The 18,843-nt window shown below is 38.8% G+C and overlaps 1 protein-coding gene across 2 annotated transcripts in view; it reads right to left on the reverse strand.

Annotated features, from left to right (window-relative positions):
* Nucleotides 1-5,219: 5,219 nt before the first annotated feature.
* LOC127882247 (filamin-A-like) overlaps nucleotides 5,220-18,843 on the reverse strand; it is a 98,756-nt gene continuing 85,132 nt past the window's right edge. For both annotated transcript variants that reach the window (XM_052430785.1, XM_052430786.1), the window contains 4 exons: nucleotides 17,222-17,374; nucleotides 13,415-13,582; nucleotides 7,994-8,186; nucleotides 5,220-7,435 (listed from right to left, as the gene is read on the reverse strand). In XM_052430785.1, coding sequence (XP_052286745.1) covers nucleotides 7,366-7,435; nucleotides 7,994-8,186; nucleotides 13,415-13,582; nucleotides 17,222-17,374 — 584 coding nt within the window. In that variant the 3' untranslated portion in view covers nucleotides 5,220-7,365. The remainder of the gene's footprint in view (nucleotides 7,436-7,993; nucleotides 8,187-13,414; nucleotides 13,583-17,221; nucleotides 17,375-18,843) is intronic.

Genomic DNA, 18,843 nt, shown 5'->3' on the forward strand with positions numbered 1-18,843 from the left:
CGCTTATGAGAGGAGCAGTTATTGTACGGATCAATGTATATATTTTTGTTTCAAGAATATCTTGCATAGTGGTGATTTTTTGTGTAAATTAGTGTAAATAAGTAATGCATTAGTGCCTATTATATTTAATACAACATTTATTGCCAATAATGCAATGTTAATTCTTTTAATTAATAGCTAAACACAGGGACTGGGCACTAATAAAAGATCACAGGGACTGAGAAAATACGCGAACCGGTGAAACTTTAAATCAATATTAAACATTTTTGTGTGAAATTTAACAGTCGCCGTGGTGTAGTGGATGAGGTGTCCGCTTAGCGATTGGAAGTTGGTGGGTATGATTCCCAGACAGGGAGCATTTTTTTCATATATTATTTATTTTATTTATATAAATATTATATTTTTAATATATATATATATATATATATTTATATTGTCTTAAATAGAATTTAAAAATACTGCGTTTTAATGCCACCTAAATACAACGTTGCACATTTTTATTAAAATTAATGGATGCCGCGTGGTGACAACGTTAATTAAAATTTCTTACATCTCTTAAATATCTTATAAAAAAATACATGTGTTTTTATATTAACAAATACATGCAAACAACACATCTATTTTGCATGTATTTTTGTTGTTGTTTATGGTTGTCTATCATAGGCCCTAATTACTATCCCTACCACATATAGAGCGCGAAGCACGACACGTATAATTGATTGTAGCAATGAGTTGTGATAAAGGAAGCAGCCGCTTATCAAGGAGGAGCTGTGTGCCAGCAACCCGTTTCCCTAGAGTCAAGCACTCCTCGGAGTTTTTTTAAGAACCACATATAGAGCGGGAAGCGCGACACGTAGTACTTTCAAGGTGGTATGGACCCTTTGGTATGGACTTTTTTAGGTGACAATATCAATGCGCATTTTGTGAGATGAAGCAGATTTTTAAAAACCTACACAGTTCTGTTCCATTAATGAAAACTGCACACGGATGCCAGTAAAAAAAGGAAACCAATGTTAATAAAATGAACTATGGAATATTTGGGGGTTACAACACAAAATCATAGATAATGGTTATTAGGGGGTTATAACACAACATCATAGATAATGGTTATTTGGTGGTTATAACACAAAACCATAGATAATGTTTATACCAGTATCTTTTTATATTTTGATTAAAATAATCGGCCAATATATTAATATTTACAGTAGAAAAAAATCGTTCCATGTAACTTCATCGAGTGCCTTTTACACTGAAATTCCCGACGCCCTTTGATGCTTTGCATCAATACTTACCTTGTATAAGATATACAATACATCATGAGCAGCAATTGTCGAGTCGTCTAAGCGTTAGACATTTACTCCAGGGGTCAGTGGTTCGAGCCCATTTGAGGGTAACTTTTATTTCGTTAATGTTATTCTTTTTTACTGGAGCTTTTAGATTCAATCTTAACATTTATGAATATTCAGCATTTAATAACAACCTACAATACGTGCCAAAATCTGTGTAAAGCTCCCTTTAATGCGACGAATTCGTGTGTGTAATCCACTGAGAATGTTTCTAGCAGGAGTGAAGTGATGATTTCTTGATCATTTCATTTTGTTAAGTGGCAAGTTTTTAGGACTATTTGTTTGTTATTCCTTCAACAAACAAGAATATCAGCGAAACTGGTGGATGCTCCCCGATGATGCGCTTTGTCAATCTATGTGTTCTTTGTATGAAAACTAATTATTATTCAAGTGGCCATAACTCCTTGAAAACTCACTGGATTGGAACAATATGACATATTTAGGTATGCCCACCGTGAAGGATACTGCATGGTTTCATAAACTTCGGATAATAAGTTCCTGTGATCTATCACAGAAACATCAAATTTTTGAGTTGTCATATTACTTATCGAAGGGCAATAACCAACTAAAAAAATATTATTAGCCTCGGTGACCTTGACTTTGACCCCAGTTACCTCAACTATCATCAAAAGGTTGGCCCCTGCAAGATACCTACATGCCAAATATGTAAGAGATCGGTAAAATATTGAAGGCGCTATGATAAACTGTAACAAAAAAAGTGACGGAAAAAATCTATTATTAGCCTCGGTGACCTTGACCCCAGTAACCTCAAACCTCATCAAAAGGTAGAGGTCCTTGCAAGGTACCTACATGCCAAATATGTAAGAGATCGGTAAAATATTGAAGGCGCTATGAGAAACCGTATACCATGTCACTACTTATGATTACTGAATGTTTGTTTATATTTTGGGCCGGAGGCCTTACAGTACAAATAAACCTATTGTCATTGTGACGGAAAAAAATATATTATTAGCCTCGGTGACCTTGACCTTGACCCCAATGACCTTAAACCTCTTCAAAAGGTAGAGGTCTATGCAAGGTACCTATAGGCCAAATATGTTAGAGATCGGTAAAATATTGAAGGCGCTATGAGAAACAGTAACAAAAGGACGGAAGGACAAACTGGCAACTGAAAATTTTCCCGGAGCATAAAAATACATTTATTCATCGTTTGTGTTAAATTTGACCCGTTAAGCAGTTTTACACTTTAAAGAAAAATGTAAAAAAGCAACTGTAAGCGACAACGCTTCAGGATCGTCATTCTATTCATAATGATAAAGCGTCATTGCCTTCGTCCGACCACTAAGCGGATTCGTAACCACTCTTTTTTTCTCCGTGTGCATACACTAAGATATATTCTGCGGAAGAATATAATTCCACCTAAACAAGCTTAATTTCTAACACAATTTTATCTGTTAAAAGTTTGATCATGCTTTGACATAATAGCTTTAACATAGCTTCATCTTCAAACACTCAACAAAAGTTAAACAGTGTGTATATAAGAACTACGTCGTGCCCGAAAACATTTTTAATTAAGACATTCAACTAGTGCATAAAAGACCGTTTTTATGCTGCTTATGGCAATGTGAAATACATCAGAATTACTTTATTTAATAAGCCCGTGTTCTTGTTCAACATTCGATTTGTACTCCACGGTTAACTTATGCTTCACGCAACGTGAAATTTTGTCACCGATTTCCGACGTATTCAAGGATGTATTCTGATACCTTAAGACATCGGCACAAACTGCAACAAAAACTTTCTTTTATTCACTAAAGAGTTTTGCAAATCTTTGCAAAATAAAGCACTTAACAGTGCAATTAAATTGCCCGTGTGTTAACCCCTGAAAACCCCATTGAATCTGCACCCTGTCAATGGTTGTACAAAAAGGTCAGGGGACATGTTTAAACATTGTGGTGCACTTTTGAAAACAAACTACATGAGTGAAGTTAAACGTGAATGTTGATTTTTATCCACAACAATTTAATTCATTTATAATGATATAATCAACAAAATAAACATTCGTATATAATGAACAGAACTTATTTGTCAAAACTCACACTATGTTTATCATTATGTGTTTATATAATTCAAATTAATTTAAACAGAGCAGATCTCACGGAAACACTTATTACAACATTTCTCAATAACTTGTGTAATGCTTTTAATGAAGAACTCAACCAGTATGCCAAGTTTTGCTGCAAAAACTAAAAATAAACAAGCGATGTGTTTGTGAAACACTATGTCCCCATATAGTTGTCCTTTGACCTTGAAGGATGAACTTGACCTTTCACAACTCAAAATGTGCAGCTCCATGAGATACATATGCATGCCAAATATTAAGTTGCTATCTTCAATATTGCAAGTGTACATTAAATGAGGGATTTTGACCCATATATTTGACCTTTGATCTTAAAGGATGATATTGACCTTTCCCCACTCAAAATGTGCAGCTCCATGAGATACACATGCATGCCAAATATGAAATTGCTATCTTCAATATTGCAAAAGTTATTGCAAATGTTAAAGTTTGCACAAACACACAAACAAACCAACAGACAGGGCTAAAACAATATGTCCCCCACTGTAGTGGTGGGGACATAAAAATTGCTGTTTTTTTTTCACAAAAAGTGCATACCGTTCATAATTGAAATTTATGTGTAAATTTTGAGCTTTGATTCAGGCATGGGATTGACTTGTTATCTTAATAATCCCTAAATATATATATATATATAAACACGGGCTATTCTATTTTCGAATGGACTGTGTTCTTGTTTATGTTTTAAGCTATGTAAAACCACAGGTGGTTAGCGTGTGGCTATGATATTAATTAGTGAAAACATCATTTTGAATGATAAATAATCATATTATAACGAAAAATTCACTTTTCTGAAAAAAAATATATTTCACTATCAAATATATATATAACAAGGTATGCAACTCAAAATCAGCCCAAAACGGGGTGCATCGCTTTGAACAGCCATATCTTCATAAATTTTGCAGCGATTTTCACGATCTCGGTCTTATTCAACGCAGAAATGAATTTCCTTTCTGGAAATGTATATGTCTTGCAATATTTTAACAAATGCTGGGTCAACTTTTAAGAAATAACACGATACACAACACGCATGACCCAGTTGACAGTGATCATGCTGTCTTTAAGACTGAAATCTTCACGGAGTAAAGGGCAACTTCCCTACAAAGTTCATGTAGTTCGATACCATAATTCAATAAAACGTATGAAAAAACATTATTACCGTTCTTGTCGTTACATTCTGCATCAAGACTTACTGTCCAGCGCCGTTTGAAACCTTTGTTTACATACATTTCAACTAACTGACATTTTAAACATACGAGTGATTTCATTGGTCCAATGCGGAGGTGTGTCTTTACAACTGGAGATTTCATTCATAAAGAATACATGATCACTGTCAACTGGGTCATGCGTGTTGTGTATCGTGTTATTTCTTAAAAGTTGACCCAGCATTTGTAAAAATATTGCAAGACATATACATTTCCAGAAAGGAAATTCATTTCTGCGTTGAATAAGACCGAGATCGTGAAAATCGCTGCACAATTGATGAAGATATGGCTGTTCAAAGCGATGCACCCCGTTTAGGGGTGATTTTGAGTTGCATACCTTGTTATATATATATTTGATAGTGAAATTTTTTTTTCTTCAGAAAAGTTAATTTTTCGTTATAATATGATTATTTATCATTCAAAATGATGTTTTCACTAATTAATATCATAGCCACACGCTATGTGTGTAAAACTGCATGTATCAACTTCCGTATAAAACAACAACAACCATATTCTGAAAACAATTAAGTGGGAACAATTTACTGAATTTGATATCTGGAGAAACCACGGTAAAAGCAGTATTATTTATTGACACAATATATAGATATACATTTACTTTTCACATATATAATTAATAATATGTATGCATATATTGCTTATTTAGGCATAATATATCTGCAGTCAATTATGTAAGGTATTGAAATAATAAAATAACGTTACTGAAGCAACTGTGTATTTACATATATATTTTGGCAAACTAAACATTCATTACAACATATTTAAAACTAAAATTCAAATAACTGCTCTAAAAAGTCATAATACATGTATGTAAAATTCAAATACATGAACAAATAAATGTTTGTTAAAATTGTGAAAGAGAATAGCACTCAAAACGCATGCAAAGTTTGTGTGTTTGCTCATGTTTGTGCATGAACAAACCCACATTGTATGCTTTGAGTAAATTAGCGAGTCACACAAATTCGATGACATCACTCCTAATTGAAAGAATCATCAAAAGCTGTACTAAAGATATGGGTTTTTATTCCCCTTAGATGCCCACATGAAAACAGGCTAATTGACAAAGACCAATTTAAGCTCAATAAATGCAAATTCATGCTGCGAAAATCAACGACAATAACTGACATAAAAAAGGTTGACAATATTTACAACTAATTGAATACTGACAATAACGCCAGCATTCTGATAAGTTGTACATGAAATAAACTTTTCTAAATATAAACAGCTTCTGTTGTCATAGAAAGTATGCATACAGAATACAAAGTACACTCAAATTTTGAGTTAGCACCAAACAAATAAATGTTTACATGAAAAGCCTGAAGGAATACATAAATTTTAATAAGCTATGAAAGTGAACAAATATTTTGCAACAATTATTAAATGCTCAAAATATTGATGATGTGCTTAAGCAAAATATACTAAAATTCTACCTTATTCAAATCTTCTTCCTTATTCAAATGTTGAATACACAACACTTTAGTAAATAACATAAGATTAAGTCAAACTAGTGAAACCTCGCAAATTACCTATCTATTTGGACAGAATTTTCTTCTTAAGTTATATTACCTGCAAACAAATTAGTATTTATCACTTTGACAATTATTTGGTTTCTTAAGGTGTTAATGTTCCCCCATCACCTAGTCCTACTGCAAGGTAATATAACAGACATACAAAGGCGTCCATTGAACCTACCGGTACTTACAATTTCCAAAGAGAGGCAAAGCAGATCTGTGTATAATATCAGAGTTATTTTCAGGTCCTACTTGCCTCTTCACGAGGTCTTTGCAGCCCGACCTGTCATACCAGATCTTAGAGGTTCACTAGTACTTATAGCCCATATTCATGTCTGTTATTAATAGTTTATGTTCTTAAATGGGAGGTAATGGAGAGTGGTCACATAATTTCATGACCAATTCCCACAACAGTTATGTACCCTAGCTGGGATCTGAAATCATTAACTCTAGCTGGAGAATGCATTGCTTTATTACCCCAGTTAGCTGGGCCTTGCAAACAAATATAGTTGATAAACATGTTTGAAGACTTGTGTTTTCAAAGAACTTGATAATTTTCAATAATCATAATATAATGTAACAATTATATAAATTTTTTATAAATTCAAATGAATATAATGGAACAGGCTCATACATATTTATATTATGCCAAGTAATAAAATAGGGCACTATGAAAACTACTCTATGCAGCATTATAAAAAAGCCATGTTTCACTCATCAGTAAATTGGGTATGAAGTAACAATAAATGCTGGGATGAGAATGTCATTATAAATGTGTGGAAATAATAAATTACTGATCATCATATATTTCATTATTCTTTCAAGTGTGGTCTAAGAGATATACAAAACAATGGACTATATTTCAGCAAAATAAGGTTTTCATGTTCATGAGTGCAATGGAAGTGAGAGTTTGTATGGGATAGAGAATTGCATGAATGAAAATATTTTTTTAATTTTTGTTGCAATATCATGAAATAATTGCTTGTGATGTACAAAACCATCTTTTCTAGCTGCAGTGGTCTCCTTTTTTTCTGAAGGAAGCATTATGATTTTATTTCTTCCTCATTCCTCAGCCTGCGCCTAATGTGTTCATTTGCTTTTCCAGCTGCTGTGGTCTTCATTTCTTCTGAAGGATGCATTTTGATTTTATTCCTTCCTCATTCCTCAGTTTGTACACCTACTAAAGCCTAGTACATGATGGTGTTCTGTGTCATGTTGGGGGACTGCTTCTCGGAACTCCTTGATGAATTCCTTGACCTAACAATGAACATATCATTTGGTGAATAAACAGCAACTACTGGTAATTAAAACAAGACTATTGCCAAGCAATATATGTCCCCTACTGGCTCCAACATTGTCAGATAATTATTTTTTGGTTGCCATAACAACCAGAATTTTGGATGTAGGAACAAAATAAAATTTAAGCCCAGATCAGGGAAAACAAGGCTTAATGCATGTGCTTAAAGTGTCTTCCCAGATTAGCCTGTGCAGTTCACACAGGATAATCAAGAATGACACTTTTTGCTTTGATAAATATTTAGTTTAAAGGAAGTCTCATCTTAACAAAAATCCAGTCTTCCCAAAAAGTCCGCACAGGCTTATCTGACATGACACTTTAGAATATGCATTAAGCCCCATTATTCCCAGAGCAAGGCTCATTTGAAATCCCCCTACTTCTCAATCCTTCCCTCGTAGTCCAGCAACTTACTTCTCAATCCTTCCCTCGTAGTCTAGCAACTTACTTCTCAATCCTTCCCTCGTAGTCCAGCAACTTACTTCTCAATCCTTCCCTCGTAGTCCAGCAGTTCCACTTACTTCTCAATCCTTCCCTCGTAGTCCAGCAGTTCCATATGGTTTGCTGCAACGAGGACCCTGAAGGGGCTGCCCGTGACGTGCTGGCCAGACCACTGCACGTTGATGGTGTAGATACCAGGCTCCAGGGGGTGGTACAGGCAGTTGAACAGCTTGTCCTTCTGGCTGGCTCGCTTCATCTCCACGTGGAACGCTCCTATGAACGGTCATTATACAGTGTGACACAATTGTGAAACTAAACTCTACTTTGAACGCTCATGAATGTTGATAGTTTGGTAACATAAATGTGAAACTGAACTGTACTTGGAACACTCCTGAATGGTCATAATCCAGTATGACACAAATGTGAAACTGATATATACTTAGAATACCCCTGAATGAACATAATCCAGTATGACACAAATGTGAAACTGCATTCTACTTGGAATGCTCTTGAACAGTCAGAAGTCAGTATGATACAAATGCGAAACTGAGCTCTACTTTGGTAAACAGCAATGAAAAGTAAGATCACCGTAGCGTCTTGAATAAAGTGTCTACCTAACGACTTGGAGGACGCAGGTTTGATCCTCACTATGGGCCTGTTCTCTAGATCTAACTCAAGGAAACCAATTTCTGATTCTACCATGGATATCTCAGTAAGTATAAGGCTATTGATGTAATCATACTTAAATTAATATAACTTAACTAAACTAACACAAAGTATGATGAAATTGTTTCACAGTTTTTACAAGGAACATTACCTTTAAGTCCCATGACGCTGACATGTACCTCCCCTCCATACCTTTAAGTCCCATGGCACTGACATGTACCTCCCCTCCATACCTTTAAGTCCCATGGCACTGACATGCACCTCCCCTCCATACCTTTAAGTCCCATGACACTGACATGTAGTTCCCCTCCATACCTTTAAGTCCCATGACACTGACATGTACCTCCCCTCCTCCCTACCTTTAAGTCCCATGGCACTGACATGTACCTCCCCTCCATACCTTTAAGTCCCATGACACTGACATGTACCTCCCCTCCCTACCTTTAAGTCCCATGACACTGACATGTACCTCCCCTCCCTAACTTTAAGTCCCATGACACTGACATGTACCTCCCCTCCATACATTTAAGTCCCATGGCACTTACATGTACCTCCCCTCCATACCTTTAAGTCCCATGACACTGACATGTACCTCCCCTCCATACCTTTAAGTCCCATGACACTGACATGTACCTCCCCTCCATACCTTTAAGTCCCATGACACTGACATGTACCTCCCCTCCATACCTTTAAGTCCCATGACGCTGACATGTACCTCCCCTCCTCACTACCTTTAAGTCCATTGACACTGACATGTACCTCCCCTCCTCCCTACCTTTAAGTCCCATGGCACTGACATGTACCTCCCCTCCATACCTTTAAGTCCCATGACACTGACATGTACCTCCCCTCCATACCTTTAAGTCCCATGACACTGAAATGTACCTCCCCTCCCTACCTTTAAGTCCCATGACACTGACATGTACCTCCCCTCCCTACCTTTAAGTCCCATGGCACTGACATGTAGTTCCCCTCCCTACCTTTAAGTCCCATGACACTGAAATGTACCTCCCCTCCCTACCTTTAAGTCCCATGGCACTGACATGTACCTCCCCTCCCTACCTTTAAGTCCCATGACACTGACATGTACCTCCCCTCCTCCATATCTTTAAGTCCCATGAAACTGACATGTACCTCCCCTCCTCCATACCTTTAAGTCCCATGACACTGACATGTACCTCCTCTCCTCCCTACCTTTAAGTCCCATGGCACTGACATGTACCTCCCCTCCATACCTTTAAGTCCCATGACACTGACATGTACCTCCCCTCCATACCTTTAAGTCCCATGACACTGAAATGTACCTCCCCTACCTACCTTTAAGTCCCATGACGCTGACATGTACCTCCCCTTCATACCTTTTAGTCCCATGGCACTGACATGTACCTCCCCTCCCTACCTTTAAGTCCCATGGCACTGACATGTAGTTCCCCTCCATACCTTTAAGTCCCATGGCACTGACATGTTCCTCCCCTCCCTACCTTTAAGTCCCATGACACTGACATGTACCTCCCCTCCATACCTTTAAGTCCCATGACACTGACATGTACCTCCCCTCCATACCTTTAAGTCCCATGACGCTGACATGTAGTTCCCCTCCTCCCTACCTTTAAGTCCCATGACACTGACATGTACCTCCCCTCCATACCTTTAAGTCCCATGACACTGACATGTACCTCCCCTCCCTACCTTTAAGTCCCATGACGCTGACATGTAGTTCCCCTCCTCCCTACCTTTAAGTCCCATGACACTGACATGTACCTCCCCTCCATACCTTTAAGTCCCATGACACTGACATGTACCTCCCCTCCCTACCTTTAAGTCCCATGACGCTGACATGTACCTCCCCTCCATACCTTTAAGTCCCATGACACTCACGTGTTGCTCCCCTCCATACCTTTAAGTCCCATGATGCTGACATGTAGTTCCCCTCCCTACCTTTAAGTCCCATGGCACTGACATGTACCTCCCCTCCCTACCTTTAAGTCCCATGACACTGGCATGTACCTCCCCTCCATACCTTTAAGTCCCATGACGCTGACATGTACCTCCCCTCCCTACCTTTAAGTCCCATGACTCTGACATGTACCTCCCCTCCATACCTTTAAGTCCCATGGCACTGACATGTACCTCCCCTCCCTACCTTTAAGTCCCATGACACTGACATGTACCTCCCCTCCATATCTTTAAGTCCCATGATGCTGACATGTACCTCCCCTCCCTACCTTTAAGTCCCATGGCACTGACATGTACCTCCCCTCCCTACCTTTAAGTCCCATGACGCTGACATGTACCTCCCCTCCCTACCTTTAAGTCCCATGACACTGACATGTACCTCCCCTCCTCCCTACCTTTAAGTCCCATGGCACTGACATGTAGTTCCCCTCCATACCTTTAAGTCCAATGACACTGACATGTACCTCCCCTCCATACCTTTAAGTCCCATGACGCTGACATGTACCTCCCCTCTCTACCTTTAAGTCCCATGACGCTGACATGTACCTCCCCTCCCTACCTTTAAGTCCCATGACACTGACATGTAGTTCCCCTCCCTACCTTTAAGTCCCATGGCACTGACATGTAGTTCCCCTCCATACCTTTAAGTCCCATGACACTGACATGTACCTCCCCTCCCTACCTTTAAGTCCCATGGCACTGACATGTACCTCCCCTCCCTACCTTTAAGTCCCATGACACTGACATGTAGTTCCCCTCCCTACCTTTAAGTCCCATGGCACTGACATGTTCCTCCCCTCCATACCTTTAAGTCCCATGACACTGACATGTACCTCCCCTCCCTACCTTTAAGTCCCATGGCACTGACATGTACCTCCCCTCCCTACCTTTAAGTCCCATGACACTGACATGTAGTTCCCCTCCCTACCTTTAAGTCCCATGGCACTGACATGTACCTCCCCTCCCTACCTTTAAGTCCCATGACACTGACATGTACCTCCCCTCCATACCTTTAAGTCCCATGGCACTGACATGTACCTCCCCTCCCTACCTTTAAGTCCCATGACGCTGACATGTACCTCCCCTCCATACCTTTAAGTCCCATGGCACTGACATGTAGTTCCCCTCCATACCTTTAAGTCCCATGACACTGACATGTACCTCCCCTCCCTACCTTTAAGTCCCATGACACTGACATGTAGTTCCCCTCCATACCTTTAAGTCCCATGGCACTGACATGTACCTCCCCTCCATACCTTTAAGTCCCATGACGCTGACATGTAGTTCCCCTCCATACCTTTAAGTCCCATGACACTGACATGTACCTCCCCTCCCTACCTTTAAGTCCCATGGCACTGACATGTAGTTCCCCTCCATACCTTTAAGTCCCATGGCACTGACATGTACCTCCCCTCCATACCTTTAAGTCCCATGGCACTGACATGTACCTCCCCTCCTCCCTACCTTTAAGTCCCATGACACTGACATGTACCTCCCCTCCATACCTTTAAGTCCCATGGCACTGACATGTACCTCCCCTCCATACCTTTAAGTCCCATGACGCTGACATGTAGTTCCCCTCCTCCCTACCTTTAAGTCCCATGACACTGACATGTAGTTCCCCTCCAAACCTTTAAGTCCCATGACACTGACATGTACCTCCCCTCCCTACCTTTAAGTCCCATGGCACTGACATGTACCTCCCCTCCATACCTTTAAGTCCCATGACACTGACATGTACCTCCCCTCCATACCTTTAAGTCCCATGACACTGACATGTACATCCCCTCCATACCTTTAAGTCCCATGACACTGACATGTACCTCCCCTCCATACCTTTAAGTCCCATGACGCTGACATGTAGTTCCCCTCCTCCCTACCTTTAAGTCCCATGACACTGACATGTACCTCCCCTCCATACCTTTAAGTCCTATGACGCTGCCATGTAGTTCCCCCCCTCCCTACCTTTAAGTCCCATGGCACTGACATGTACCTCCCCTCCCTACCTTTAAGTCCCATGACACTGACATGTACCTCCCCTCCATACCTTTAAGTCCCATGACACTGACATGTACCTCCCCTCCATACCTTTAAGTCCCATGACGCTGACATGTAGTTCCCCTCCTCCCTACCTTTAAGTCCCATGACACTGACATGTACCTCCCCTCCCTACCTTTAAGTCCCATGACACTGACATGTACCTCCCCTCCTCCCTACCTTTAAGTCCCATGACACTGACATGTAGCTCCCCTCCCTACCTTTAAGTCCCATGACACTGACATGTACCTCCCCTCCCTACCTTTAAGTCCCATGGCACTGACATGTACCTCCCCTCCCTACCTTTAAGTCCCATGACGCTGACATGTACCTCCCCTCCATACCTTTAAGTCCCATGACACTGACATGTACCTCCCCTCCATACCTTTAAGTCCCATGGCACTGACATGTACCTCCCCTCCATACCTTTAAGTCCCATGACACTGACATGTACCTCCCCTCCATACCTTTAAGTCCCATGACACTGACATGTACCTCCCCTCCTCCCTACCTTTAAGTCCCATGACACTGACATGTACCTCCCCTCCATACCTTTAAGTCCCATGACACTGACATGTACCTCCCCTCCATACCTTTAAGTCCCATGACACTGACATGTACCTCCCCTCCATACCTTTAAGTCCCATGACACTGACATGTACCTCCCCTCCATACCTTTAAGTCCCATGACACTGACATGTAGCTCCCCTCCCTACCTCTAAGTCCCATGACGCTGACATGTAGTTCCCCTCCTCCCAACCTTTAAGTCCCATGACACTGACATGTAGCTCCCCTCCCTACCTTTAAGTCCCATGACGCTGACAAGTAGCTCCCCTCCCTACCTTTGAGTCCCATGACACTGACGTGTAGCTCCCCTCCCCCGGCCCCAGTAGCGTCCACATAGAAGTGTCCCTGGTAGTCTGGAAAGACCCCACTCTCCAGTCCCGGACCCCACACCTTCACCGGGCCTTTTGGAGCCTGACCCTTGATCTCTATGGCATACGGGCTTCCTGAAACGCAATGTAAAATACTTGTGTTTACTGTAGGAGTGTTACTTTGAAACATTTGGCCACATTTATTTGGCAAATGAAACCATTTTACACGAGAATAATGTATCAAAATATTACAGATATAATTTAAATGAAATTATTCTCGGTTTGATAAATACGGTATAGTATGGTTTATTACGTGTTATTATGAAGAGAGATTATGGTAATGGTTTAGCGCGAATAATGCACGGGTTTTGTGTGCATGTTTTAGCGCGAAAGCGCACGAGTTTTTCGTTTTGGGGTATATATGATTTGCACATCTATTGAGTCGCCATTCGAGGGTGTATTTGACAGGCAAACGTTATGGAACAAGAAAATGAAAGGGTGATAACCCCGCCCGCCCGCCCTTAATGAGCAAATGTATGGTTAAATAATTGATTACATTGCTTTTATGTTTATAATTTTGCAATTATAAAGTCTATATTTAGTATATTTTCAGTTCAGTTTTTAGTCCATGTGAGATGGGATCTTAGCACAAACCGATTCCTTTACTGGGAAAGACGATGGGTGTATTTTCATTTAAGTCTGAAGCAGCTGAGTTTTCTTGATTATTTTGACTCATTTTTTAGTTAATATTGTGTTTGAATGAGGTTTTTTAAGTTATGGGTGTCATGTTTTTCGAGACTCTCACTTCCTGGAGATAGTACCTCCAGCATATTTATTGAAATATTAGAATGTTTAAATTTCAGTGTTATTTTTTATTGTCTTTCGTAATGAACGTTTAATTTTAAAGACATTCTTATTGTACGATTACTTCATATTTTCATTTTGGTGTGACTGGTTAGATGTTGAAGTCGGTTTAATATAGCTGTTCGTCATATGCATTTATATATATCTCGGAATACTTATGATTTATCAACATTCTTTTTAGGTGCATTATGGATTTTATGGTTTGAGTGATTTGTTTGTTTTTATGTTGATGTCCGGGATGTGTGCGGGATGCTTTTGATGTTTGTTTGTTATGTTAATTTGCGCAATGAAATTGATAATGTTTTAATTACATTTTATACTAAATAATACTTAATGTTTACAGTATAATAATAACTGCTTATTTGTAGATTTCTCTAAAATTAGAGGTTTCGGGAGGTGATGAAGGCACCTAGACACCGGTCTTGAGCCATGGGTCCTCATACGTCCCCCTGCCATTAAAAGAAAAAATAAGAAAACAAAAATGGCAGTAGGGTTGCGTATCCCGCTCGCGGTTTTACCTGAATCGTTTATTACTACTGATTATTGTATGGGGTGTACGTGAAGTCATGTACACTTCTCTTGATTGGTGGTGATGAATGAATCTTGCAGATATTAGCAGCTTCTTTGAACAAATTAATGTTTCACAATTGTTAATTGATAATATTTAAGTTAGCGTGATTGATGGGCATTGGGGGCGTCCTGTGTGCACTTTGGGCATCGGCCGGGATCAGTTTATTCAAACAGTAACTCTTTATTTGAGATATATACATGACGTCTTATTGTTATGAATATATTTGCCTTTTTTCACATGACACACGTGTGCATGTGAAGTATTCATAACTACATGCCCTACAGCATTTAAATAGTGTCGTTTCAGTTCTTTATACACATGAACAAAGATGTTTCACCGTTTCCAGTCGTCTCGAGGCTCATCAATTGAGCAGTGCCGTTGAGGTCTATATCCATTGCACATACAACACATACGGGCGTCAGAAGAATTGTTTTTTGCATTTATATGTTGAAAGTCCTGTCAAATACAAGCACTCACTCCTATTTTGTCTTTGGTTTATTATTTGTATGATAATGATAATGATGATGATGATATGGGTTATAAAGATGATGAGATTTTAATAGTATTTTGAGAATAGAGAATAATAAATTTACTCATAACTATGAGTAAAAGACCTTATTCTTGTTTTTTGTTTTGTAAGTTAAACTCAATAAAAACCAGAAAAAAAAATAACAATAGGGCCTGAAAGTCCCAAAGTCGCTCACCTGTGATACAAAGAAACTGACCAGTTTTTTGCAGCCCAAAATATCATTAGAACAAATGTTCTTACCAAGTTTCATGAAGAGTGAACCATAAATGTAATTTTAAGAGTGCTTACAAGGTTTTACTACAGACATATAAGGATAAATTCCCCGCCCCCTGGAGGCAATGTTTTTCAACCAACCGGAACCATTTTCAAACTCGTCCAAGATATCACTGGGACAAATCTTTTGACCAAGTTTCATGAAGATCGGACAATAAATTTGGCCTCTAAAGTATTAACTAGATTTTAACGATTGCCATACATAGCTATATAGAAAAAATGCCCCGCCCCTGGTGGACATGTTTTTCAAGCAACGGGAACCATTTTCAAAAACATTTAAGTTATCATTATGACAAATCTTCTGACCAAGTTTCATGATGATCGGACAATAAATGTGGCCTCTGGAGTGTTAACAAGGTTTTACTATAGCTATATAAGGAACAAGGCTATTGTCAAGCAATATGGTCCCCTACCGGCTCCACCATTGTCAGAAATTCCACAATTTTCAGATTATTATTTTTTGGTTGCCATAGCAACCACAATTTATGACGTAGGAACAAAATGAAATGACGTGCATAATGTCCATATTGCCATCTATCCATGTTGCAAGTTTCATGAAAAAAATATATAGAACTTTTAAAGTTATCGCAGGATCCAGAAAACCACCATTTTCAGCAGTATTTCTAGTCTATTTGTTGTCATAGCAATCAGAATTTTTGACGTAAGAACAAAATGAAATGACATGCATAATGTCCATATTGCCATCTATCCATGTTTCAAGTTTCCTGAAAAAATATTAAGAACTTTTAAAGTTATCTCAGGATCCAGAAAAGTGTGACAGAATCACAGACTCACAGACACACAGAGTGCAAACCATAAGTCCCCTCCGGTGAAACTGGTAGGGGACAAAAATGACCCATTCCCAGGCGGCCATGTTTTTCCACAGACCAGAACCATTTTCAAACTTATCCAAGATATCATTGGGAAAAATCTTCTAACCGAGTTTCATGAAGATTGGACAATAAATGTGGCCTCTAGATTGTCAGTGTTAACAAGGTTTTACTATAGCAATTATATAGCCATATAAGGAAAAATAACCAGCGGCCATGTTTTTCAAGCAACGGGAACCATTTTCAAACAAGTCTAAGATATTATTAGGATAAATATTCTGAATAAGTTTCAAGAAGATTGGACTATAAATGTTACTTAAAGATATTTAAAAAGTTTTTACTAAAGCCATATCAGGAAAAATGCCCTGCTCCCTGGCGACTATGTTTTCCACCCAATGGGAACCATTTTTAAAGTCAAACTTGTCCATGATATGATGACCGCTTAGAATTCTGTTATAACAAAAATTAATAAATCAATTATGAAATTACTTTAAAGTGATAATCATAATGCTTAAATCATAAAATAACTTGAAAGTGATAATCAATACATAAATCATCCACTTACTTGTACGTGATATGATGAGTGCTGTTGATTATGAGAATCAATGCATACATTAAGCACATCAATTTTAAGTATTATGAGAAGAACTCACTGATCAATGCATAGATTAAGCACATCTATCTTAAGTACTATGAGAAGTGCTCACCGAACACGTGCTGCTTGTTGAGTCGTATGTTGAGAATGTGCCTGCCGACCTTGACGGGTCTGACCTTGAGCTGGTACGTGCCGTCATAGTTGTCAGTCAGGTGGACCGGCACATCCTTGCCATCAGGGTCCTTGCAGTCTATCGTCAGCTCTCCTGGTAACACAGACCAGACATCTTAACATCCAAGCCTTTACTAAGCCACGTAATGGGAAAACTAAACTTAACGCAGTTTTATCAGGGATACACTTTTGGAATATTCTGGATTTTCACAAAATGCAGACTGCACAGGCTAATGTTTTAAGACACTTCCTGCACATGCATTAAGCCCAGTTTTCCCAGACCAAGGCTCAAATGTTGTTTGCTTTTATTGCAATCTATTATGAGTTCTCTTTTTAACACAGGGAAGGATGCCTTAACTATAATGCTATTTAGGTTTTCTAGTTTTTTAATGGAATTTAACATCAGCTCACCTGAATACATTATAGATACATAGATAACATGGTTATCTCTCAATGGAGTTTTTTGCTTTAACTAATCATCTATTGTCTGCTTGTGTTGTAGCAAATGATATATCTAAATTGTGAGTTCCCTGAAGTTCTTTAAACATACTTTATAATCAGTTCACAATGTCATGTAGGATAGTTATAAAAAATGTAAGTAACTGTTTTTTATTGTAAAGTGTCGTCCCGGAAAAGACTGTGAGTCCGCAGAGGCTAATAAAAAACAACACTTTTGGCCTTGACTGGATTGTCGTTAAAAAGAGACTTTCTTTAAATAACAAATTACACAAGCGGAAAGTTTCGTCCCTGATAAGCGCAGGCTAATCAGGGACAACACTTCTTCACAGAAATTAAACAACTTTTGCCCACAACTAGACACATATCCTGAGTGTTGTTGCTAACATTAAAAGGTCAGGGATATTCTATCGATATAACATTTTTTTAATAAAAACTATGATCAACTTACAGGTAACATGGAACCTCACAAAACAAGTAGCTAATATACATTTGTATTCATAACTATTCAAACTACCATACCAGCAAGCTGAACATTGCCACACAATTGTTCACTGATTGTGTCTGGCAAGAAGTGAAATAAGAAGCTTTAAAACAGGAAAGGGCATCTAAAACATTGGCTATATATTGAGATTTAAGTTGATGTTATCTACTAGTACTTATGTCTACTATAGCATCCTAGCAAACAAAAACCATAAATAACAAGACTATTGCCAAGCAATAAAAGTCCCCACCTACCCAGGATCCACCATTTTCAGCAACATTTGTAGTTTATTTGTTGCCATAGCAACCAGAATTCTTGAAGTAGCAACAAAATGAAATGACGTGCATAATCTCCATTTTGCCATCTGTCCCTGGTTCAAGTTTCATGAAAAAATATGAACAACTTTTAAAGTTATCGCAGGATCCAGAAAAGTATGACAGACACACAGAGCGCAAACCATAAGTCCCTCTCCGGTTTCACCGTTAGGGGACTAAAAATATAATATGAACCATAGTGTACAAAAATGTGTCTTATGCCATGCACAAAATTTGGTCTGGAGCTACTCTGTCTGCATAATTATGATACAAGTAAACCTTGCATGACATTATAGTGGAACAGAAGCT

This window comes from Dreissena polymorpha, chromosome 5 (assembly GCF_020536995.1).
Source record: "Dreissena polymorpha isolate Duluth1 chromosome 5, UMN_Dpol_1.0, whole genome shotgun sequence".
Classification (NCBI taxonomy): Eukaryota; Metazoa; Mollusca; class Bivalvia; order Myida; family Dreissenidae; genus Dreissena; species Dreissena polymorpha.